Here is a 25,413-nt window from a genome sequence, read left to right on the forward strand (position 1 = left end):
GACCATTAAGCAGAGAAATGCACAGGAATGACAATATTTTAGTGTTTAAAGGGGGCTCAAATCAACACATAAGATAAATCACAGTATGGTGGAAGAAACGGGATCCTGTGCACCTCCATTCTCCTTCCGCCACTGCAGCTGAACACTTGGTAACAGTCTCACGCTGTCATGGTCTAGCTAAAGAATTAGACTTACAGCTTCAAGCGCAGGCTGAGAATATACATGCTCTAAAGAACTCCTCACAGGGAGAAACCATGCCCTAAACAGTACCTGGCCCTGTACGGCATCATCACTGGCCTCCTGCTCAGAAGAGAAGCTCTCGTACTCTTCCTCGGAATAGTTGTCTGAAAGGGAAGGAAAGAGGGGAGAGATCCCATGAAACTCCTTTAATGTGAGGGGACAATCTCAACTCAGGAGCAAAGAAAGCCTACTAACAGTCATAAACCAGGAAAGGGGGCACACAAGGGGCCTGATAGTTTATTTTCTATCTGTGCCTGAACCAGTGAGATGGGAACCTCCTGGAGATGAGAAACAAGGAAGATATACGTAATAGGAAGGACAAACCAGCACGCAGGTAAGACTCTTTGAAATACCATCCCCTTTTACCCTGGGAAGAACCACATGGAAGACAGCAGCAAGTACAGAGGTTTCCCCGCAAGGAAAATCATTTTTCCCCTTAAGTGGGTACAACTAGCTTACAGAAGCAAGTAAGACATGACAGGAGAGTCTAAATTCTATTGACGTGACACTTTAGGTGTCCTGCCTGGCCTCAGGCAGCAATATGCAAGCACCTGCATGCACTCCCTTCAACAGGTCCCTCTTCTGGCAGTGAGCAGAGGCCTGGTACTACAAACAAGGTGGAAGATCATCACAAGTAAGAACCCAATGACTTTATTACACAGTGCACAACACTTGGATTTGCTCTCTTTAAACCAGACCAGAGCCCACAGAAAACACGTGGCAGCTTTCTAGGTCTTACAGAAGTTAACAACATTTGTTGTACAACACCCAAAGGAAAAAGAAGTTGGAAGAGCAGCTTAAACGTGCATCTCCTGAATGTGACACTGTTAGCCCTGTGAGAAGCTACAGGTTCTCAGCACACCTGCCAGTAATGCTGGAAGAGCACACGTCTAACTTGCTGGATGGCTCAAGCCTGGTATAATATGCAGAAGAACCTTTGACAATCCCCAACTCCTGTCACACTCCCTGCTTACACAGCAACAGGTTTGCAAAGTTGGTTTTCTTTGCAGCAATCAGTTACAGGTACAGACCTTGTGCAAAACAATTCTCATTTGTCCCCAGAAGCATCTAAGCCCAGGTGGGGTTTAACTGCAGCTAGTTTAGGAAGACACTAGTCCTCAGAGCATGTGGTTGTACTCTTACCTGTAGACTTGATTTTCTGGCTGGGCTGCATCGTGCTGTCTTCATGGTCAATTGGCTGACTTGACAAGGAGAAGATCCAGATTTCTGCTACCTTCACTGCAGCTTCTTTGATGTTACTGAAGAGGCTTAGTACCTGGCCACCTTCTGTGGGGTGCTGCATGACCTGGGACAGAAATCAAGCAGTACCAATCTGCATTTAAATGTATTTAAACTTGCACCATTTGCATACTACGAGAGCTATTTATGTTAATAGAGTTACTTCAGATTTCCAAGTACAGAAGGAAGCCAACACCCTGCAACTGCAGAACCCACTTGCGGGCAATATGCAATGCTAGTTGAGATTTTACTTGACTATTAATGCAAGTGATGGAAAGAAAGGAAATTTTTTCTGAGTGTGACAGCTGATTAGCTCATCCTTGAAGCATGATACTTGATTACCTCATTACTATGTATTTGCTTCCACAACACAGTACTGATTTGACTTATCAAGTTACCAACCTTCTGAACACCTAATTAAGGAACTTACTTCTGTGTTAAAGCCCAACAGAAGAGCCAGCAAAAGCAAAAATTCTTGGTGGGGTACACAGCAAAGTGCTTTAATGTCCTAAAGCAAAAATTCCTGCTCCAGAGAGCTGGCACCTGAATCTCAGTGGAGCTGGCCACCCTGGGTTAATGAAGAGGTGCGTCACAAAAAAACCAAGATGATGGAGGAGGCAGAGAGACATCTCAGTGTGGGTTTCTTTGCAGTTATCATCCCTTTGCCGCCCACAGTTCACAGAGCTATGCCCAGAACTTAAGGTTCAGGTTCTCCTCTTGCCCCACTGGAGTCAGAAATTGCTTCCCCACCCCTACTTGCCTGCGCCTCAGCTTTCTGCCACACACCAGGCTGCCTTGTCAGCTCCTCACGTGGCTTTAAAATGACCTGAGCTGATGAGGAACATATGCCCCCTGCTCTTAAACTCTGCTCAGACTCATGCCTCTGATAGCTTTTCATTGCTTTGTTTTGTTTCAGCTGCTACAAAAAAACTTTTTTTTTTTTTAATGAGTCAGTGCTGTCTAGGGGTCATTACACTACAAACTGCAAAGAGGATATAGGATTTGTTTACCTGAAGTCTTCAATTTCAGAAATATTCCAGATGAGCTGGAGAGCAACTATTTCCCAACAAAGTGAACCTTTGAAAATTTATGACCTTCTAACCTCAGTCAGCTGACATTACAGAAAGACCAAAAAAATAAGCCACACGCAGCAGCAAATGCGCAACACTTAGAAGCTCACTGATAGCTCTAATTAATGGGCCCACACATTTTCTGCCTTACAGCAATATTTAACTTCCAGTTCTTAAACAAACCGAACATGGTACAGGAAAAACGTTATCTACAACACTATAAATTAGAATTTGGCTGATTCAAATGGGGAATTCAACATTTACTGTAGGTGTAAGAGAAGCTTAACTCACACACAAGGAGTGTTCTTTATAATGAATTATTTAATAGAGTAATAACTCGCCACAGCATAACATTATCTTATTTTGGATGGCAACGAGTTGTTGATAGAATGTAGTCTGATGAAAAATATTGGCGTTAAACTGAATTTGCTTCTGCTAAGCACATCTCTAAATACGCGAACACAAACGGCAGAGATTAAACGGGGCATGAAAAAATGAAGCATGGAGCTAAGCCATTCAGAAAGCTTTAGTGAATAATTTAGCCATTCTTGATTCCAGCATTAATTTTAAGTGTAAACCTGAAAATTTTTATTATTTATCTCTCATGCACAGGTAAATCTACCTAAAGTACCAAGAACAACCAAACAGGAATTGCAAAGGATGTTTCGAGCAAAGTGACAAAAACTATGTGATGCTGAACTCTCAAACAGTAGCGCAGGGAAACAGAGCAAACCTCAGTTGCTTTAACCTTAGTATTTCTTAGGGTTGGAAGACTCGCACAAGTAACCCTAACAGTTTTGTTGCTGCATATATGAAACAACAATACGTTTTTACATTTAAGAACATGAGACAAATCATTAGTTGAACTCAACCAAATAAACTAAACTTTCTCCTGTTCCTTTTGCAAAACACAGTAAAAAAGAAAATGTACAAGTATTTAAATACATGCTGAAGTGTCCTGAATGCAAAGGGGATTCACATTGCATTTGGGTGAAATTATTTGGACTCCCCCCAACTCAAAACAAAACCAAACAAGACTAAAAAATATCACAAATCTTGGAAGCTAACAAGCAAGCCTCAAGAAACCTTTAGCTCTCAAGATATTAGCTGGAAAACACAAAACGTTATTGCTCAATACTAAAATCTTTTAAAAATATTTTTCTCTGACTACTAATTGCAGTTGTTAAGACAGTTATATGAAATCCATCCAGGTACTCCTCAATGAGGAAAGTGACAACACGGGGCTTAAAGAGAAGGGAATGGGGAAAATATCCCCCCTTGTAAGCATGGATCATGACAAATGCTGCTCACCTCAGCCATGTTGATAGACCCAACAGCCAGAGTCTTGTAGCCCAAAATCGTTCGGTTCTTGTACCGCTTCCGCCGCTGCAGCATGATCTGAAGCTTGTTGCCTTCTCTCTTCAAGAAGTGAGGGTACTGAGGTTGGAAACACAATGCAAAAGGTTATTACGTCCCTTAACGTTATCTCAAGCTGCCTGGTTCACAGCTCAATTCCACTCCTAGGGATTAACCCCAGGGCTTTTAGAAGTGCCTACATGAACTAAACCTCAGTGTACAACCCTCCATTATCCCAAAGAGGCCGCCATCTCTGACAGAACCTCTCAGCTCTGGACTTTCATTTCCCCAGCCAAGCACTTCTCTCTCCCTTCATCCAGTCCTGATCCACCCTGAGGGAGCAGCGAAGCCACCTCTCACCTCAAAAACACAGCCTTGGCAAAGCTCTGCCAGAGCCCAAAGGCCACCCGAGTGACGAGAGGCATGGGGAGAGCTCAGGGAACCCTGCACCTGCAGGAACAGTTCAAGCCCAGGGGTGCAGAGGAGCTGTTCTGTTTGTAAGGGCTGGGACCGAGCCTGGTTCCAAAGCAATGAGCAGCCTCCAGGAAATGGGTTGGGCTGCATGGGCCTGCAGAAAGCAGAACCTCACGGCAGGGATCCTAACGGCACGTTGGACATACCTCAGTGAAAAATGCTTCATTTCACGGGCAAGAAGTATTTTTCCCTTGCTCTGGACATTATGAAAGTAACTTTCTGCCTATGAACAAGCTTGATAAATACAAATGCTGGGTGTCACCAGAAACCTTAAGATATTAATTTGCAGTCCAGAGCAGGCCTGGCTGCTCTGCAGAGAGCCAGGAGCAGTGGCCGCACAAACAAGCGGAATACTAATTAACTGATTGCTCTGCAAGGACGGGATCTTCTGTGCATTACATGAGGAAGTGGCCACACAGAAGAGAGGAACAACAGAACAGTCCACATAATCAAAAGACCATCACAAAACACATCACGCATCTCAACGTGCACAGCTTTTGGGACTAAACTGGATGGCTCAAGTCCATACACGTGCAGGTTTCTGATTTTCAAAGGTGCGTTTCCTTACCACCTCTGACGAACATTCATAGAGATGATTTTAAAAAAAGTACGGAGACACCCAGGCCACTCACCTCCTCAGCTAAAAGCAAGGTCCTCTGGAACAGCTGAGCCATTTCCACTGTACCAACAAGCTATTTTTAACTGCTGCCAGGGCTTATGAACTCTACAGAATGGTTTCAACTAAAACTTTTCAGTAACTGTTAGTCCGTGACAAAGTTTAGCTCAAAATATTTGGAAACGAGATGTTTAGAGAAAGCACCAAGCACAGCAAGGCACATCCAAGGGGTGAGACCATCACACACCCCAAAACAGCAGGAGGCAGTGCAAGAAATTCATCCTGAAGCCCAAGTGACAAAATCCCCCCCATCTGGGAAGATGCATTAGATCAAACACAGTAATTAGGTGCTCTGGAGAGGTGCGAGGTTGTGCTTGGAATACACAGGGAATTTCATTTGATCCTAAGAAACCCATGGGTCAGGAAAAGCAGTAAGGGCAGCTTGCCTTTAAGGTAGCTCACCTGTCAGAAAGGCTACTGCTGCTGTAGCCCTAGCTAGCGAGGTGAAACAGGATCAGACACTGCTTCTCCCGTCTTACTCCAGCTGCATAACAGCAACAGGAAACTCCTCCCTTCTGTTGGAGTGAAAGCCTGCCAGCCACAGCGGGCTGCGTGCTGTTGTGCCAGCCTGTCCTGTCACCTTAATGCTGACGAGGAAACGCTCGGTGTAAAGAACAAGAATTTCACCCAGGAGGAACAGCTGAGGAGGACGTGATTGTGAAGGTACGAGGGGATGCACGTCCACACAGCTAGCACAGAGCAAGGCATCAAGGTGGGAGAGCTGACAGCGCAGTACGGAGATGCTGGCTGCTGCAAGACACTGAGACTTTCTCCTGCTGAGACATCCACACGCTTTTACTTTGTGGCCCAGCAACACTCTCAAAATATCCCAGGCACTAAATTCAGACTGTACCTGGCTCAGGCTGTAGTCATTAGCTAAGAGTAGCTTCCAGCCATCGTCCAATTAAGAAACAATAAAAGCTGTCATAGAAGTCCTGCTGTGCCATTTCAGGAAGGCTTCCCAGGCCTTGCTGCATCCAAGAGCACCGATCCTGCCTGCAGTCAGAGAGCAGCAGCACATCTCTGCATTAAGCTTGCTCCTCTCACACCCTCCTTTCTGAGGGCTGACAGTGTCACGGACATCATCCTCCTCTGTTCTGGCTCAATTCCCAGCCCCTTCAGGGGAAAATGACTTAAAAGCAATGCTCTGTGCCCTGCTGCAGGATTGCTCTGAGCTGCAGAAAAACACACACGTTCCTGGTTAATTCCAAAAAGATGAGCAGAAACACTTGCTCCTTTCAGGCACAGGACTGGCAGAGGGAGATCTGGCTCATCCTAAGGCTCTGCTCCCTGTCCTCGTACAGCTGCAGCCCCCATGGCCACGCATACTTATTCTGAGCACGTGGTTGTGTCATTCCTGTCCACAACAGAGGGATGCAACGCTGCAGTTAACCCAGCCTGGGGGCTGCGTCAGGACAGAACCACGAACACCAGCCATCTGCATACCTGCCTGTGCAGTCCCGGGGTTATCATCCATCTGCAACAAAATCTCATCTGCTTTGAGTCTACCCAGGTCTCAGAGTAACAACCGGTCTGTCTTGCATCATCACTAGAGCCTTTCTTCTTACCAGATCAAACTCTCGACTTCAAAAATCTAAGCGACAGTCCCAAAATACAGATAACCCAGATATGAATGCTTCTGAGCGTCTGTCTGACTGCTCTATGCACGCAGGATCCTCCCTCCTGCTTGCAGCAAGCCAGCCTCTATTTACCTCATTTCCCTACTCAGGAGGCAGCACCAGGGCAGGATGCTTTGAGGAACAGAGCAACCAACACAAAGATCTTGACCACAGACCCACAAAGCACCAAATCTCACTGAAAAGCAGCAATTCCAGCAAGCACAGGCCCCGAGGCCGCGTCCCACCCTACCTGCAGCGAGAAGGTCAGCGCAAGTTCCGTCTCCACGTGTCCACTCGGGGGCAATACAATCTCGTGAGACCGCAGGATGCGCTTGGAGCCCTGCACAGAAACAAAGTCCGCGTGGTGAATTCCCCAGCAGCCAGCCCTTTCCTTAACCACCCAAACTGACAGGCTCAGCAGTGAAATCAGGGAGCTCCTGCCCTCCCTGATACCACCCACAGCTGCCTTTGGGCTGCGCGGTCTGCCTCTCCCCAGGGAAAAGACAGGGCAGCAGATTCTGCAGGCAGGGCTGTTGGAGAGCTTGAAGGACTGGGTGCTGATCTGCAGGCACTGCTGGAGTGGCTCTGGCCTTGGAGGGGGCAGAAGAGTGGGCTGAAATAGAAGAAGCCTCAGATGGCCATCCCAGCCCTGTCCCGTTTATAGAAAAACTGGGAAACGTTTTCAGGGACTACCGCAGAGAAAGCGAACGGATGGATCTGACCTTGCATGTCTGTGAAATATTAATGAGATGAAAGGGAGATATTTGACTAATAAAGATTTGGGCATATTTACTGTCCCTCACTGCAACAAAGCAGCTTTTGTTCTGCCAAACCCCAGCATTCAGAAGCCGTGAGTCAGCCCCCACCCCTCGAGCTGCAGTCTGGGTTTATGGTTTCAGCCCGTAGGTATCGGGCTCCGCACCGGGGTTTGGAGGCAGGCTGCTGTGTCACACGTAAACCTCCGGCGTTAGCCACGACACACTGATCTCTTCTCTTTGTACACACACCCCTCCCTGGGGAAAGCGGAGATTTTAACCTGTTTGAACAACTCTGAGTTGACTGGGATTACAGAGAAAAAAATCCCCTAAACGTTGCAGTAGAGGCTAGAGACATGACAGGATTACTCCACATCAGCGCCGTTTGGGCTGCCATATGCGGAGTTACCGGGCTGCTTACTGCATGAGCATTTCGTTTCGGGGAATGTTTCAGGGAAAAACTAGCAGGGAAGCATGACAAACTGCTGCCTAGCAAACGCTCCCGCACTGTTCAAACAGTGGCAAGTTTCAGAGGCCGCTGGCTCGATATTCCGCTGAGGCTGCAGATCTGGCTTTGTCCAGACGGGCTGATCTCCCAGGAGCACGGAACTGCAGCTCTCCAAAAAGCAGCATCTGGGAAACTAGAGACAGGCAAGCGGGTAAACACGTCTCAGCTACGTCCAAAGCAGAACTGGGTATGGCTACCTCAGCCCCAGAGAGCATCCCGAGACGAGGGAGAGAGGCCGAGACTCCTTCACATCCCTTCCTCCCCAAACACTTCTGCAGAGGTGCCCAGCTCCAGAAGGTCTGGAGACAGGCAGCAGAGCAGGGGCAGAAACCGAAGGGTCCCCCCAGGAAAAGCAGTACATGTGCAAGCGAAGCACGCCCAGCCTTGCCGCTGGCAACAGCAGCATCTGCTCCGCTGCTGCAAATCTCCTAGCAGTCAGAGTCTTGCTTCACTCGTTACGCAACTCTAAATCTAACGAAGGCCCAAATATAGCTGCTTTGAGAAGACTGCAGCAGATAAATAGAGCAACAGCCTGGGAAATATCGTTGACAACTCTTTGAACATCCCTGTTCGGGAGGCTGCAAGGAGCCATGGGAAACGCAGGTGCGATGCTCTCATTAGGTCTGAATTCAGTCATCCCCTCTGGAAGGGCTCCAGGGCCTGACGCCTCTCTCTTGCAATTCCCCATACAAAGACAGCGAGTCCTTTGACACAGATCATACATTTGATGATCCAATATCACCAGCTTCAAACAATAGCCGTGTCAGACACCCGAGCACTGGCAAATTAAGTGGCCTTAAAAGAGCTTGTCAGCATCGTAATAATAACCTGCGAGCCATAAAGGGGCTTTAATAAGAGTGCCTCAAATCTGCCTGCCTCGGGACAGCTGCAGTGCTACTGACCTACCGTTAAATGGCACATCACGAAGAGAGAGGGGTGATGATCGAACCCCGGTGCCAGGGACACCCAAGGTGAAGCTATGGGCACCCTCCGGGACAGCAGTCATCGCAGCCACATTACCTCCAGGTCAGCTGGAAGGACAGCCCAGGGGCAAAAAGGACGGCCCAGGGGTGCGAGGTGCAGCCTAAGACTTGGCGTGGAAGCACCCCAAACTTTCCCAGCAATACAGGATGAGTCCTTTCGCTTTCCAGTTCTTCAGGGATCGGCCCTGCTGCAGAGGGGACTGCAGGAGAACTGCTCAGGTTTCAGTGTCTGACTTACTATAGCAAGGCAGGTCACAACGTGTATCCAAAATAGACGAGAAAGTCCCATCTGTTAAAACCCCTTCAGACTTGCAGCTCTGGGGCACCACTTCCAGCCTTCTCACCCAGAGAAGGTATAAGCACTTAGCACCAGACAGGAGGAGGAGGTTTTGTTCTAGTAAAAGCTACTGAATTTTCCTACCCAAGCCTGACACACTTTACACGTAGATCATTCACCGACAAGCCTCAGGCCCTTACAGCGATGCGTCCACTGTCTTGGAGTACAAACATATGGAAAGCTTTCAGCCGTGATAAGCAATATCTGACAGCCTGCAAATCCAGAGCTGTGTGTCTTCAGAGGTTCCCGTGAGTTCAGGCGTGTGAAACTGTTCCCTACCTTTCTGCTCCCTGCCAGGGGTGTGTGAACCCTCTCCAACACACGGGGACACAATTTTGCCCCCACTGGAGTGCTCACAGAGATGAGAGATATTGGCTGAATCCTCAGCTGCGGGTTCTTGCTCCATAGAGCCTTTGTGATTTCAACCTCCAAGCTAGATTTTGACACCACCAGATCTCTGCAGGAGTTTGCCTGTCCCTTTATTTGCAAAGCTGCTGCTTTTCAGCACGGTTAATGGTATTTGTCTACTTAGAGGTCCACTAGGCTTTTAATCAGTAAGTACTTCAGCATTTGCAGTGGTGGGAGCGCTCGAGCTCAGCTGATGCTGTGCCACAGTGTGGAACTTAGTCGCTTCCTTCTGAACCTGCCTCCAGGCAGCGTGACCTATATGTAGGCACCTAATTAAATGGCACAAACCCATGCTGCAAAGTAGGTTATTTACTTAGGATGATAGCTGTTTTTTATGGAAACAAATTAAAATGTACAGGCACTCAATAAATCCACTGACAAGCACCTGGCTACAAAACCAGGTTGGGCTCCTGAGAGCAGAGCTGCCCCTCAGCAGGAGGCGGCCCAGCCTTCAGACCCTCCCATGCCAGGACCGAGTTACCAAGATGTTCTGCCCTAGAGTGAGCCGAAGCATGTTAAATGCAGACTAGGCTTGGATTTGGTGACAGCTCAGGAAGAACAGGTGACAGCATGTGATCTGTAACGAGCATCCTTACAGACAGATAAAGCTCACGCTGAGCCCTCAGCGAACAACAGCCTTCAGTCACTACAGTGAAATTTGGTAGGAACACAGGGGAAGGACCACGAGAGACTCCCCATATCTCCAGAACACCCTGATGTACTTGGGAAGCGGCCCGTGGCTGTTACGGACCCTCACATGGATGTAAGCTCAGTTTAGGCATCTGCCAGTATTGTCACCCGAGCAACACGTTTGATTCTCAGCACTGAGCAGCAATTACCTGCATTTTGACAGCAATGACCACAGAAATAAGCTCCTTATCCAACTCCTTTAAGACTACCAGTTTCTTTAGTGTCAAGCTGCACAACCTGCAAACAGGAACAGAAGAGAAACAGTTACAATCATGCCTGAAAAAGGAAAAGCTCCGAGCAGCTCTCACGCAGCAGCATCTCAGTTTGAGGGAGAACAGACTCCAGCCACAAGCCACACACGGATACAGACACAAAGACAGCAGAAATATCCGAGGCTTCTCGGGCTTTTCAGACTGAATTTTTCCAGCCTTTCACAAATATAAGGAGGACCAAAAAAAAAAATATGAGGTGGACAGCAGGTACGTCTCGCTGTTTGATGCAGACCCACGGCCTCACAGCACGGACCTCCAGGGACCGCAGCCTGGGAACTCTTGCTCCAAGTCAGACCAGAAGCTTTGGGGTCAGGGGAATTAAATTCCAGCAATACAAAAGCAGTGGGTCAGGCTAATTTTAAACTTGTTTACAAAGCTTTACTAGTTTGTTGGCTTTTTTGGTTTGAGGCTCCGAGCTCCCAGAGATCTCACTCCCACCTCCTGTTGCCGACCCACGCGTTCTCCTCCTCGCCCCCAAACAAAAGCGCTAACAAGTGGCTCAGACATCTCTAATGGGAAAGCAAAAAAAAAGAGAAAAGGAAAAAGGCGAAGGCTCACGCAGTGCCCTGGCGCTCACATGCCGCACATATGCGAGTAAATCACATTCTTTACCCAGGCAATGCTACATTGTTCTGGCTAAAGCTGTTTGCACTCCTGCCTTCCAGCACGGGGACTTGGGAGGGAGAGCGTTTGGACTAGGTGCAGCTCGAGTTAAAGCTCTGAGGTAATGGGACCGGGATGCTGGCACTGTCACAACTTCGCAGAAGTTACCACCAGCTGGTTTAATTACGAGGGCGTGCCTAGAAAACAAACTTTGGGGAGGGCTAAACCTGAAGCAGACAGCTCAGCTTGAGGAAAGCTGAGGCCAGAGCACACTGCAGGGTAGGCTCTGGGGACTAGACACCGTCTGTGACACGGGCCAGGAGCAGGCGCTGCCTTCACGTCCGATCCCTGCAGCATCTTCACGTCGGTGACTGAAGCCTGCTCCTGAACCCTAGAGCTCTGCAGAGGAAAGCCAAGTCCAAATCCAAACCCCAAATCCAGCTGACTGGAAGTGAGATGAGGCTCGACCCAGAGCACAGGACGGAGCACGGCTTTCCCTCAGCGTCCCGATGGAAGCAGCACACGCAGACACACGCGTGCGGCCGCCCCCATCGGGCGGCCGGGCCAGGATCTGGAGGAAGGAGGCTGTGATGCCATTTGTTTTCTTTGCAACGCCGGAGCTGGAGGACAATTGCACTGGGCTTGCCAAAACCCACAGGGCTCTGGCCGGTCAGGTGGTGAGAGCAGAGGTAGGACAACACACTGGCATTGTCTCGGCCGACAGGCAAGGAACAAAAAGCCTTTTCTGCCCGGCCCCGAGCTCGAGGAGGAAAAAGGTACGCGAGGAAACAATGGTGTTCTCAGCACACAGAGCAGAGCACAAGAAGGGCGTTCTGTTCTCTGCTGGGCATTCCTTCAATCCATCATTTATGAGCTTTGATCAAGCCCTGTGGAGCACTTGCTGCTCAGAAAAAAAAATAGAAAAAAAATTAAAAGCCTCCTTTAGAGTGATCAGAAAAACAAAAGCAGTTAAAAAGAGACGGGACGCATCTGCTTTCTTTATCCCCCACTGCTGGACTGCTGGTACTAAAAGACACTTCTCACAAACAACAATGAAATGTTTATCTTCTCCATTAGGGGACAAATAAAGAAAAATAAAAGCAGACAGTTTAAATCCCACCAGAACACCCTCACCCTTAATGTTTTCAAACAGGACAGAGACAGGAAGACCTGGAAAGATCTTAAAAATAATAATAATGAAAGACTGAGGCTGCATTTGGAAGTTTCACATACGTACACGATCTCTGCGCACACAGAAACATCACCCAGTACACAGACACCTAATGGGACCTGAGGAAGCCTCGGGCCTGAGGCTGAAGGAGCCCCCGGTATTTTAAGCAGCCTATAAAAAGTCTGCAGCTGCACGGCAGCAAGCGCAGGCAAACGCTCCGTGTGTTTGCTTCAGCATCGATCCGCGGCTGCACGTGGGGAGTTGAGCCAGCAAAAGCACCGAGTTAGCTGAGGCGAACTTCAGAAAGGGCAAAGGAAACCTGAGATTTCCACCCAGTCGTGAGGGTTCACAGCAGATTGCCCCGCTCGGCGCCCAGCGGGGTCCCTCGCAGGAGCAGCCAGGTCACACACTGCACTCCCACGGCGGGGAGGCACGGGGTGCTCCCCTGACCCCTTTTTTCTGGGGTTAGCCCATCACGAGACATCCGAATGCCTCCTACAGGAATAAAACACTTAACCTTTTTGCGGCAGCGCTGCAGGAACCTGGTTTTAAAGAGGAAACCTGGACCTGACCCAAGGGCTTTGACTCGCCCTGCTCACGCAAGTGGTGCTGAACAGCTCCACCACGTGCTCCTTGCTCCGGGGGGCAGTTATCTGCACAGAAGGTAACATTTTGGTAACCGCCATCCACCACCAAACATGCCCAGAACAACCAAGTAAGGCACTGGATTCTTTACTCACTGGGTGTTTTGCTTTTGCATCCCTCAGAGTAAAAAGATCAGGAAAATAAATCCCCTCCAAGAAAGCCTCTGCCTCGCTGAATTAAATGTCTGGCTCTCCACAGGGAGCGCAGTAATTGCACTGAGACCTTGTTCACGCAGAGACAGTCGAATCAACAGGAAGGAAAAATTAAAAATTAAAGACCTGTATTTTAATTAAGCCCTTTGGAAGTCAAGAATAATAACAGATGCATCCACAGCTACAGGGGCTTCAAGCACAAGATGGGAGCTTGGGCAGGAAGACTCTAGCTCCCTATACCGGTGTGCTTTGTCCAGGTTAAACGCTGTGAAGATACCGTTCCTGGAGGCAACCTCATTCCAGGAGCACTCCCTGTGAGCTCAGTACACATCGATCAGCTGGTGGAGGCAAGCAAGGCATCTGGTCACTGTACAGTTTCACTGCCCCCAAGTCACTTCAGCACTTCAGGACAGCAAGCAGCCTCCCTACCCCAATGCTTTCAACCTCAACTTCGAGTGGTTTGCTCTTGAGCTGACACTTTACATCCAAGACAGTCCCAAAATAAATCGTGAGCCACTTGAAGGAGAAGTGGAGGGAGACACCCGCCTACACACACACTTTCCCAGATAAACAGAGCCGTTCTGCGCATAGCTCCAGGGCGGCTGTGAGGGACAGGCCGGAGCGAGAAGCCCTGCACAGCATTTTTCCAAGACAGCTGCTAAAGCAAGGTATGAACACTTGCAGAGCGCAACCGACCAACTGCACACACAGTTTCCTACGCCTGTTTTGCCCAGGCAGAGGGGCGCAAGATGTGGTTGTACCCATTGCTGCACTCACGTGCTAGATGCAGGGCTCGGTACTGGCCCAGGGGAATTAGCCTGGGGAGAAAAGCTGTCCTCAAATGTCACTGATGTGCCAGAGCGAGGCCACTGGGGGTATCTGGTAGAAAACACAAGAGGAGTGGTTCTTCACTCTCCAAGGCTCATGAGCTAATTCCCTCAAATGATTTCATCTTGGTCCTGCTCTCTGGTAGCCTACAAACCAGGAACAAATTAAACGAGACAGAGGTCGAGCACACCAATTTCCTTCGTGCCAGAAATGTAACTTGTGCAACTTGCAGAGATGTGTCATGGTCCTGGATCAGCCGCTGCCACCTTCTCCTTCGTTCACATGTCTCACCAAGCTAAACGGCAGGCTTTAGTCAGCTGTTTTGGCTACAGATGCATTCAAGTAAGCTTTAAGAAGCCAGGAAACAATTGCACAGCAAGTATTTTTCATTGTTCTTGTTCTCAAGGATCTTGAAATCCACTTCCCAGCATTAACAGAGAATTAAGCTCTTAAGTTTCTAGGGCCTAAGATCCACAAAAGTGCTGCAGCAAGCAAGTCTTGTTCAAACAGGTAAGAGGATGGCAGCTTATTTTATGTAACAGGCTCTACCCAGGACCTCGCAAGGACATACATGTATGGCCAGACATTTCCCTTTTACTGTTGAAATACTGTCCTACTCACTACAAATGGATTGCAAATGTTCCTGCTCCAAAGTGAGCTCGCAAAAGGGGTGAGGGTGTCAAAATTTTGCAACTTGCATCATTTTGCAGAGATCCTGGAATTTTGCAGAGACATTTACTATTTGAGGAGCAGTATGCAATTAATACGACCAAGAATTAAACCACATCTGAGCTTAGGTACTCCAATCCAACATTTCAGTGGGAAAACGCAAAGAGCTCTTTGCTCTTCCCTCAGCAGGCCAAAATATTGCTGGTTGGCTCTGGGGGCCTCACCCAAGGCAGGATCCCTGCACGTCAAATAACTTTATCATCAGATGTGGACGTGACATATTCCATTGACACATCTCGCTTCGCAGTGCTTGTCATCTCAAAAGGAAAGGACACTACAAGGGGTGCCCCACAGGGGTTAAAGTGAAGTCTCCACAACTCCAAATATACTTTCCAGGTAGCCAAGTGAAACGTCCTGTGCTAGCTGGCAGCTGTGTCCCACCACGTTCTGACTACCTGACCAAGACCTGTAATATTCCCAGTCACATCAGCAGGACATCAGCCCATTTGTCACCAACTGCTCGCCTCCAGCTACGTGCTCAGAACTGTGCTACCAAGAAACTGAAGCTTTCTCTCCCTTCAAGAAGTTGTTTCAGCAAGAGCTGAAGCCGTTCTCTTCACACATCTGGTGACCTCAGACAGCATCTCGGTTCTTGCACATTCAGCTCCTTACGCTTCATTTTGATGGTTTCAAATCACTCTACAGGGTAACTTAAAGGAAAAAACACAAAGCAGGGATTAGGTCTGTTTCTCAGACAAGTGATGGAGCACAAAGGAGTTTGTCTAACTCACCTACGTGTTCACACCGTGTTGCCTGCAAAGCCAAGCACAGACACAAGCCTAGTTAAATCCACCTTTCTCAGCTTGCCTCTTCAAATCCACCACCACAACTGCATGGCATCCTGACACGAACCGAAGAGCCCTCAGTACGGGTGGATTAGGTTTGACTGATGTTTTGAAAGTTTTGAGGGAGTAGGAAGGTGTTATTAAAGAGTAAAGTAAGCAAATAGTGAAAAGCTGATTGATGGCTAAGGCTCCTTTGACAGACTGTCAGGACGACATTTTCTGTACTATGGATGACACGAACACATCTGATGCTTGTTGCACTAATTTAGTAGTAGATGGAGTGACCAAAGGTACCCCTGCCAAGGAACAAGCAGCAGGATGGAGACAGACCAGGAATAGCCATGTCCAGCTGACTGAAGGCCAATGGTAGCTGCGTTTCTAACAAGCCCACACGAGATAGCCAGGCCCCGCAGCACAGTCTCTGGCCCGGAAAGCCTCTCAGGACTGAAATGCCAGTGTCCCATCCGAGCATCTAATGAGAACAGTCAAAACAGCATGTCAGGCAGGGGGAGCCTATACGATACGGGCTGGTCAGGCAATTTCTGGAGCTTGGGTTTCATTCCTCAGCTGGCCAGCAACAAAAGGCAGGCACAACCCACTATGCTCACGTGAGCCAGCCAGGGCAGAGGGCAGCTCCCCACAGCATACCTTACAGATCAGAGCAAAAGCGCATACCCAAATAATGAACAAATGAATCATGCCCCAAAACGAAGGGAGACTCTGGGAACAAATGCAAAAACTGAACGGGTGGGTAGGGGATGAAGAGGAGACTTCCAGCTGGAACAAACCCAGCAGCAATCCCCTCCCTGGCACACCTTCCTCGTGCAACCTGCCTTCCCCTCAGTGCTTATCAGCTGCCAGGAGCCATCCCCACCCGCCCCGAGCCCTCCGGGACCAGCAGGAACAGCACACAGCAGCCAGCGGATGAGAAGGACCAGCAGAGCGAGAGGCTCTGCATAAAGCTCTCTTACAGGCTAGAGAAATGGAAGGGGTAAAGAAAACGCCTCGAGGCACCAGCACGCTGCACCCCGCAGCAAATGAGACCAGCTCCTCCGGGTGATGCAGGCCGTGCTTCCTCCTCGCCCCCTCCGGAGCACGGCTGATGGCAAACAGCGATGAGCAAACACTCTCCCACTTTGTTAATTTCAAAAGGTGAGGTGCTATTCTGCTTCTGTCTCCGGGCCGAGTCCTGCAGATGTCCCCTGGTCTATGCCCTCTGTCTGCACATCAGCCATCAAAGGCACGGCCAAGAGGAAAAACCGATGCCAGCAGGAGCCGTGACTCGAGGCCCAGGTCAGAAGAGCGTGCAGCACGGGGCTGCTCTGCTTGGCTGACCTGTCACGGCGCTCTCTTCATCACCAGAGCTCAGGAAGCCTCCAGTGAGGGAAGCGGGCTAGGAAAGACAGACGGCATCTTGGAGTCCCTACATCAGGGCCTGCTCTCAGCCACGAATTATTTGCCATCTATGCCTTATTTCCCTCCACTTGGATTAACTTCCACGACCCCTCCTGGCACAGAGGCAAGCCAAACAGCCTGCTGCTCTGGGGACAGGCAGGATCATGCTGTGGGGCACGGCAAATTACTTCTCATTCAGCCATCCCTCAATGCATGAGCAACAGCCAGGCCCGGCGAGACCCTACAGCATGCAGGCCTTAAAAACAGGTGCTCCTCTGAGAAACCCGCCTTACACCACTCTGAATAAAGAGACTGTCTGAAAACTGATTCAGAGGGTTTTTTAATGAGTTTTATTCTTTTACAAGCTCACTTTTCCCTCGGTGACCCACACGGGCCCAAGGCAAGTGGCCCGTTCCCAATGGCCTGTCGTACTGTACCTTTGATTTAAGCCAGTTGCATCGAGTGCCGGATGAAAAGGTTTTTTCTGCAAAGTTTGCAACATGGCCTGAAATAAACAAGATGGGAGAACCACACAGGCATAATTTACAGCCCAAATGGCTGCTTGCTTTTTTTACTGAGAACTCAAAATGTCCCGTAAGGGTGAAGACAGCAGCCAACAGCAGTGAAAAACATGAGCGAACTTTGATGGTACGTTTGGTATCAGCCAGCAGAGCAACCAAATATGCAAAGCATCCTGCTGCTGGGCTTGCTTTCAGACTGGAAGAACACTTCACAGATCCCAGCGCTGCTCTCATTGCAACACGTCTGCCATTCTGGCCTTCTTCCAGCCCAGGCACGTGCATCCAGCCACCCTCATACCACGGGGCCAACGGTCTGCGCTGATCCCTTACGTGCCCCACGTTTAATGCCGCTCCCTCCTCTGCTGGCTACGGAGATGAATGGGATGACAGTTAAAGACATAGGAAAATTCATCACCTAAGTCAGAAACATTTTTTGTGCACAATTCTCATCATGCCTCAAGCACAAGAGGACTATTTAGCACTCCAAAGTCTGATTTCTTTCCAGCATACGGAGGCTAGAAAAATACAGCACTCATAACATGAACGACCACAAAGGAGCAGCACAGGGGAAGTTGCAACTCCAGACCCCAATGTATTCACCAGCAGATAAGGTGAGGAGAACCACCAGCTCCGTGATGAGCAGCCATAGCGAACACCCTGTGTAACGCTGGCAGAACGCAGGACCCAGCAGCACCGAATGCCTCTGAGCCCCACGGCACCGGTTCATTTTTGCACAGGTGCTTCACAAGCGGGACTGCAATTCCGACAACTGATTGCTCTCTGGCCACAGCTCAAAGGATGTTTCCAAGTCAAACAGGTTAAAATAGTTACAAAAAGGAAGGTTCTTCTTTCTCAGCGGCATTTATTTAGATTTGAATGGTGCCAGTTTTTACAAGGCAACAGCACACAGCTGACAAAGCAAGCTCCATCAGCGCTAAATATAATCCACAAAGAACTCCAGATCCTGCCACTAAAGCTGGGGAACTCTATTCAGCATTCAACACATCAGAAACACTGGTTAACGTCCCTCAAAACGGAACAAAACAACTAGGGTAAAGCAGCTAAAACATGCTACCCCTGGCAGATTTGTCTGCCCAGCAAGGAGGGGGCAAACTGAGAGGAGGTTTGCAATAGTACCAGTGGTCAAGAAAGGGCTGAAACTGCAAAAGCACTCAGTTCCCTTGGAAGAAAAGAAATGCCTCCTGCTGCCTTTGGTTGAGGCTGTGCTGTGTGCTCTAGCATCCTCGCATTGCTTCCATCAAATATTCTGGGCAGCACTTGCTTATTTGCACACTGTCTGCAGGAGAGATAAGCTGGGAAACGAATCACAAAAGACCAGGAATAAGGGAGCTGGTGAGATTTTAAAAGCCAAATGCTTGAGGCCATCGGCCTAGGCAACGTGGTTAACTGAATAGCTGAAGTAGAACTACCACAGCTACCGCCAGGGAAGGAACTTCAGCAGTAACCAGAAGCAGTATTTCAATTTCCAGACCCAGCTGAACGGGACTGGAAAGGATTGCAGGGAGCGCAGTGCCCTAGCCCGCTGTCAAGCACAACAGAAGCTCTGCACCAAAGGCCTTAAAAACTACAGAACCAGCCAGAAATGCGCTAATGAGCAAAAAACTAGGACCTCTTGCAGTCTTTAAAGCTGACCTGCACAGGCTACTCGGCAGAGCAGCTGAAGCAGGTTTCACATTGGCGAGGACTGTGATGTACCTTCCCCAGCTCCGGCAGGAATGTGTACGACCAGGCTGTCCCTCCAGCCTGGGGGACAGCTGGATTACAGCAGGGTTGCAAACGCCTCAGGCTTTCAGAGCACTTCTGATCCACTCCTAACGAAGGCAGCTTCCTTTAAGGAAACCGCCAGTCCCCGGGTGATCTCAAAACGTCTCTCAACAACACTCAGAATACATCTTTTTCTCCCAGTCTTTCCTTTCACATCTAAATATACCCTGCATGCTCTACTTTGAGGAGCTGCTACTGAAATAAATAGCACTTGTTTGGAAATAACTCACCACATTGTCTATATGTTTTCTATAAAAAAAAAAAACAAACCAACTACTCATGATTGAGATTTCACTGCCTTGCTCAAGGAAAAGGGAGAAAACCTGGCAACTCAGACTTTGCTTACCCTCTTTTCTGAAAGCTCACAGCACCTTTGGGTTTACCAGGGAAAAAAGGAACAACAATTTTTACGAGAAGAGTTTGGAAGATCCACCAGTGCCAATTGTTTGCGGTGCGGGCACAATGTAGTGATTTGCTCTGGAGAAACATTTGCATTTGCTTAATATTCTAATCCTCTTCAGCAGCTGTCGGAAGTTGAGCTGGCAAGCAGAGATTCAATATTATTTTGATATTACATTTCTTCGGCATCACGGCTGGTGACATTTCATTCCTGAAAGCAGGAAGAGACCAGCAAAGCAAAGCAAATGCCTGAGTTTGTTACTTCAATTTGTCAAAGTGTTTATTAAAATATCAGAGTGACTCATGTAAACAAGCAAAACAGTGAGCTGTGATGGACACCAGTCGGCACCGCTCAGGACTTGTTCCAGAGCTCTGTAAGATTGTTAATACTGCATCCAAGCAATAAAAACAAGTGGTTCACAACAACCGTAACCCATTCTGCACCCACCACCTTTCATCAGCCCTAGGAGCTCCCGCTGAAGCCAGCCTTATCAAGTTAAGGTGTAGATGTTCCGCAGGACCGAGCACAGACGGAGGTAAATGGGGCATGAACAAGCAGAGGCTGGATGCGAGGCGGTATTAAGGCTTGCTGCTGGGAGAGGTTACCTAGGAGCCCACCCCGCGTGAAGACAGAGTTACTCCACCTGTGAGCAGGACACACCACCAGAGCGCTCAGACAGACCGGAGACAGAAGCCCACAGCCAGCCCAGTTCTCAGCTCCCTGAAAACGCTTTCTTCTCATGCCTTTGCCTGACGCGATCAGCTAATGCTCCATGACAGCGATGCTGAGAGCAAAGAAGAGGTATCAGCATCGCTTTGCGGTCAGTTCTCCTGTTTACGGATGAGTCAAGGAGCATCCTGAAAGCAGATACACACACTCAAGCTGTCCAAAACCACTTCTGTCGTATCAGGGCCATCGGCGGGATGAGATAGGAGCAAGCTGTTGTGTACCACAACATACTTCGACCATCAGGGCGGGATGTATCTTTCCTTTCATACTTCCTTGACTCAGAGGATCGCACCCAACCTCTGATTTTTACCATACGACCACAGCTATTACCACACGCATCAAACTTGGCTTTGGGACCTACGGCTAGCCATACAGGAAACGTATTTATGTACATTACATGTTTCTGACTGCTGAGATTTCCACCAACAGACTCAAACAGACTAAGGGGCAAATGACCTACTAACACCACATTTCCTGAAGTTGTTAGATGTTCCACATCTGGCACACTGAGCTGAGATTTAAAAGGATGATGCAAGAAGCTCTGTTGGGCTACCCGCGTCATTAAACCTGCCTCTCTGTGCCCATCCGTTACAAGGCAATCCAAATCCAGCATCCCTCACGCTCTTTTCCTTTGGAGCCTGGGTACTTACACTGAAGCCGTGATGAGAGGGCCTAGTGCTACCTCCTCACATCTTACAAGTAGTAGAACAACGCCTTCCATCTTAAGATTTTAGAAACAGCTTGCAAGAAGTCTCCCAGGGCTGTGGTTTGGCACGACAGCCAGCACCAAGGTAGTCAAATCCACACCTCTGAAGAAACCACGTTTCCATACAGAGACAGAGAATAACAAAAGGGTTTGGGGGGCTCTGGCATGTGACCCTGGCTGCCAGACAGCCAGCGTGGATTTGCTACCACTCTCTAGGTGTTTATTTTGAGCCTTCATTTCCCCCACCATGAAGCAAAGGTCAGCTCATCAGCTCACAGCAAGCACCTCGAAACCGGCTGAAGGGAAATGAGAACTGAGGGGAGTGTGTGCTACTCAGAGATTTTACTAAGAGACCTCGGTACGTTGCATACGTGAGAATTCTGACCCCATGTATATGTCCATAAACAGAAAAGTTACTGAGTCATTTCTCTGCTTTCACACTTAAATCAGCAAGAACACTGCATGTTGAGACACGGTCCCCAGTGACCGATGCTCGGCAGGGTCTCTGTTTGCTGATGTGCCACCTCAAATACAGATTAGCTTCTACTCGCAGCAGCTCCTCTTGCAAGGCTGTTGGAGAGCGTGAATTCACTCACAGGAGGAAAGCCCAAAGTTACTCACACAAGAGGTTGGAAAATCTGGCGATAATCTGGGAAGCAGGACAGCCCAGGAGACTGTCAGCAGGAGCGGCAGCAGTTTGCTAGCAGCGGACAGAAAACAGAGAAACAAAAGCTAGAGATGGAGCCTGCGTTCACTCCTGTGCTGTTCAGGAGGCTGGAACGGTGTGAGATGAGCTGAGCTGCTGAAGTTTCCTGAGACTGCAGAATTGTGCACACTAAGCTACACCAAATTCTGCCTTTAAACTGGAACAAGCCTTCCGTGTTGTCCTGACATCAATAAATCTATTTCATCTTACCTCTAAGCAGATGTTGGCTCTTGGTATCGCTGTGATTCGCTCCCACACACACAAATCCTGGCAGCACGGGGGCACAGTAACTGCAACAGAATACGATATGCCTGCAGCTTTCAGACACCGGGCTTTGTAATGCACCATAAGGAGCACGAAATCACAAATGCATCTCGTTTGATGGATCCAAGGAGGACGGGGAGATGCAAAGTTTCTCCATTCAGTGGGGAAGGTAGGGGAGAATTACCCAAACATGCCTTTGAACGATGTGCTGGAGAGCTGCAGCACGTGAGACTGGATATTCCTGATGCTTCAAACATCAATAAAACTTTTATCTGCTGCTTCCTTTATTGTACCCCAGCTTTTATATACAACACAGCGAGAGGTAAGAAAAACCTCAGCTACGTACCCTGTTCTCAGGGATACAGCCAACGTATCTCCTTTGCATTTACCCTGCTCCGGATACTTCCTCTCTGCGCTCAGCGTAAAAGTCACGAGTGGTCAAAACGTCCCCAGAGCTTCCCAAAAATCAAAGCCAAGCGTTTACAACAAAATCCTCTTTGCTGCCACATTCTGATCTCTTGGCTACTGGAACTGCAAACCTGTTCAGAGAGATGCCTTCACAATGAAGTGTCATTAAAAAATGTGTTTGCGGCTGTGCATATTTCCCTTCGGTCAGACAATCGTGAATTATACCTCAGCATGTCCTCGTAGGAAAGAGGTGGGCTGTCAGGGGGATGGGGAGGGGGGGGAGAAAAAGAAAGGAATTTCTATCAAACAAAAGAGCTCCAAGAAACCGATACAACTTTGCTGGAAGCTATTCCCAGCCCACTCAACATTTTTGATTGTATACAGACATACCAGAATTCCAACAAGGGGCATTTTTCCCAGCTCAAATGTGAACCATCAGCAAATCCGGCCCCCACCAGAGAAAGAAACACGACAACCTAGTGGAAGCAAAGAGAAGCGGACTGAAAGCATCCCACGGTTGGACTAACTCAAGAGTTTCTTCCGAGAGCCGGCCGTAGAGGCAGTCTCACACAAACCCGCGCCCAGCACGCCGCTGGTCCCAGCTAAGCAGAGCAGGACACCAGCATGGTTGCTCACCTTACTGACAGGGCAGGGTCATTTACACCCCGCTTAGACGCACACAAGATAACAGGGCATTTTTCCCTGCCTCCCGAGAAGCCCTGCGAAGAGCTGCGTGACTTCACCAGCATCCCCCAGATGGTTTCACAGTGACCCATTCTCCAGGAAAGCATGCCCTCACCCTGCTGGGAAGCCAAGCACTCCGCATTCCTCTCACAGCGTGAAACCACAGCGGGGGCCCGTGGCAACGCTGAGAGAGGCCCGGGGAGATGTAAATGCCACGGGAACGCAGGACTGCATGCCCCTGGGACCTTGGCGAGGTCAGGGTAAACGGGCCCACAACCGCGCTCTGCCTGCACCAGGTGTTTTCATCCACAGATCCTCTTGAACACTGGCACTGTACAAACAGAAAAACCAAGAACCGGGCTGCCCTGACCTGCAGGAGGGCAGTGCTGCAAAGCAAGGCATCCAAACCCAGACAGAGCAGTAGCACCTTCAAAACTCCAGACCCTCGGCATCTGTGCAGGGCACCAAGAGCTGGGCACTTGCTGCAGACGTGGCTTCATCTGTGCTGGAGAGTGAGGGACCGGCACCAGAGCTGGCCTTGAGCCGGTGGAGCTGGAACAAACAGAGCCGCCCTGCACTGCCAGGCTGCCCGCACATTTAGGTTACGATCCTGGAACGAGGAAACAATTGAATCAACACCACTGACTTATCACGGACTTGTTTTTTTACGGACAACCGGCAGGACTTGCCATTTACACGTCAGAAAAACATTAGCGTGCTGATCGAAAGCCAAACTGAGAAAATTCATCTCTAAAATCCCCTCTCCCCGGAGACAGCTCTACTCACTCGCTTGAGCTAAACGCCCGCCAGGCTTCTCGCCCTCAAGCACATCCCCCTGGGCCACGGGTAAAAACCACTAGAATTTTGTCTCAGGGAGCAGATTTATACTTGGACAGCTGAATGCTACATGTTGGGAAGAAAAAATCCTCTGCTTTGCTTTGGTATCTGCAAGCAACTGCAGATCTCGGTCTCACTGGGACCAAGCACAAGCAGGCAGAGCTCATCCAAGTACCTGGAGATGCTCAAAGTCTATCCGTGAAGCAAGGACAAAGCCTACGTGGTTGCTCCGCTCCTTTAAGCAAAAGAAAGCAGAATCCTGGCAGAAAGAAGATGCAGATCCTGCCAGCCTGAAAGAGAAATCGGAGCACCTTAAATTCTGGCACGCTCTCAGGTGCAGCACAGGGAAGAGGTAGAAGAGCAAATAACAGAGAGTTCAGCCCCCAGCAAGCCACTAGCGACATGAAATATACATGATCCAGTTCTTGCAGTTCTCAGCTTCCCTTGCAAATCCTTCATTTTAAGGCAGTGGGTGCAACTTGAGAGGGAAAGCAGCATATCATCTTTCCAGCAGTTAGAAAGCACACAGAGGTATTTTCAAGAAAGGGGACATTTTGGAACAATCCTTTTGGCAGTGAAAGCCGCCCAGCTGGGAGGAAAAGACCACAGAGAAGGGCTGCAGGACAGCCCCAAGAAAGTCACAGCAGACCCTCTAAGTTGTATATCAGCATGTGGATAGAAGTGTGGAAAGAGCTTTGGGAGAATGGGATAGATATAGAGGCTGGTGATAAACGATGCTCCAGCAACAGCTTTCTTTTAAGAAGGAAGCTCTTCCTGCTGTAGTTAATCTATTTAGGCTGAACATAGGTTCACGCACCAGGAAAGGACTACTTACAGGACAGGCAACTCCTCGGACAACAAAAAACCCTACAAAACCTCAGCAGTAACAGGGACCATTGCTTCCCCAAGCAGCCATCAGATGTAGCTCATCAGAGCCGCTCCAGCCTTTAGACACAGCCACAGAGGATGACCTAGTAAGGTCTTTTTCAGCCACATTTTCTATTCCCATCATTTCTCCCCACCCCAAGAGGTCATGCAGATGAAAACATCAACTTAACTAATGCCAGATGGGAGAGAAGTTAAGCCATATGAATCTTTGCTTATTATAAAATTACCCTCATTCCTTGCAGAAACATGGAAACGCTTACACTCACTGGCTGGATATTTTGTACATAAACAGTAACCATTTCTAGGCTGTTTATACCGTAAAGAAATTAAGTGCACATGGGTTTGACCATCTATTCCAATACCACATGGCACATTTATGAAAAAAAACAAGCCTAATTTTGAAGCTCTGCCAGGACACCAACCTCCGCCAGGAGCCCAAAATAAGACTTATCAACTCGGTTATAGACTTACTGGGTAAAACCTTAAGATGAATTGCACTTGTCTTATTATTATTTTCTGCAGAACTTATCATTGAATCTACCTTCAGTGA

At 48.8% G+C, this 25,413-nt stretch overlaps 1 protein-coding gene across 8 annotated transcripts in view; it reads right to left on the reverse strand.

Moving 5' to 3' along the window:
- Positions 1-25,413, reverse strand: part of PACS2 (phosphofurin acidic cluster sorting protein 2) — a 71,843-nt gene that overhangs the window by 36,152 nt on the left and 10,278 nt on the right. For 7 of the 8 annotated variants that reach the window (XM_067001350.1, XM_067001349.1, XM_067001347.1 and 4 more), the window contains exons 2-6: positions 10,505-10,592; positions 6,925-7,014; positions 3,861-3,986; positions 1,384-1,546; positions 271-344 (exon numbers count right to left, since the gene is read on the reverse strand). In XM_067001350.1, the coding sequence (XP_066857451.1) occupies positions 271-344; positions 1,384-1,546; positions 3,861-3,986; positions 6,925-7,014; positions 10,505-10,592 (541 nt within the window). Of the gene's footprint in view, positions 1-270; positions 345-1,383; positions 1,547-3,860; positions 3,987-6,924; positions 7,015-10,504; positions 10,593-13,141; positions 13,177-25,413 lie in introns of those variants that run through there. The other variant, XM_067001348.1, reaches the window with a different exon arrangement.

Source organism: Anser cygnoides, chromosome 8 (assembly GCF_040182565.1).
Source record: "Anser cygnoides isolate HZ-2024a breed goose chromosome 8, Taihu_goose_T2T_genome, whole genome shotgun sequence".
NCBI classification, from domain to species: domain Eukaryota; kingdom Metazoa; phylum Chordata; class Aves; order Anseriformes; family Anatidae; genus Anser; species Anser cygnoides.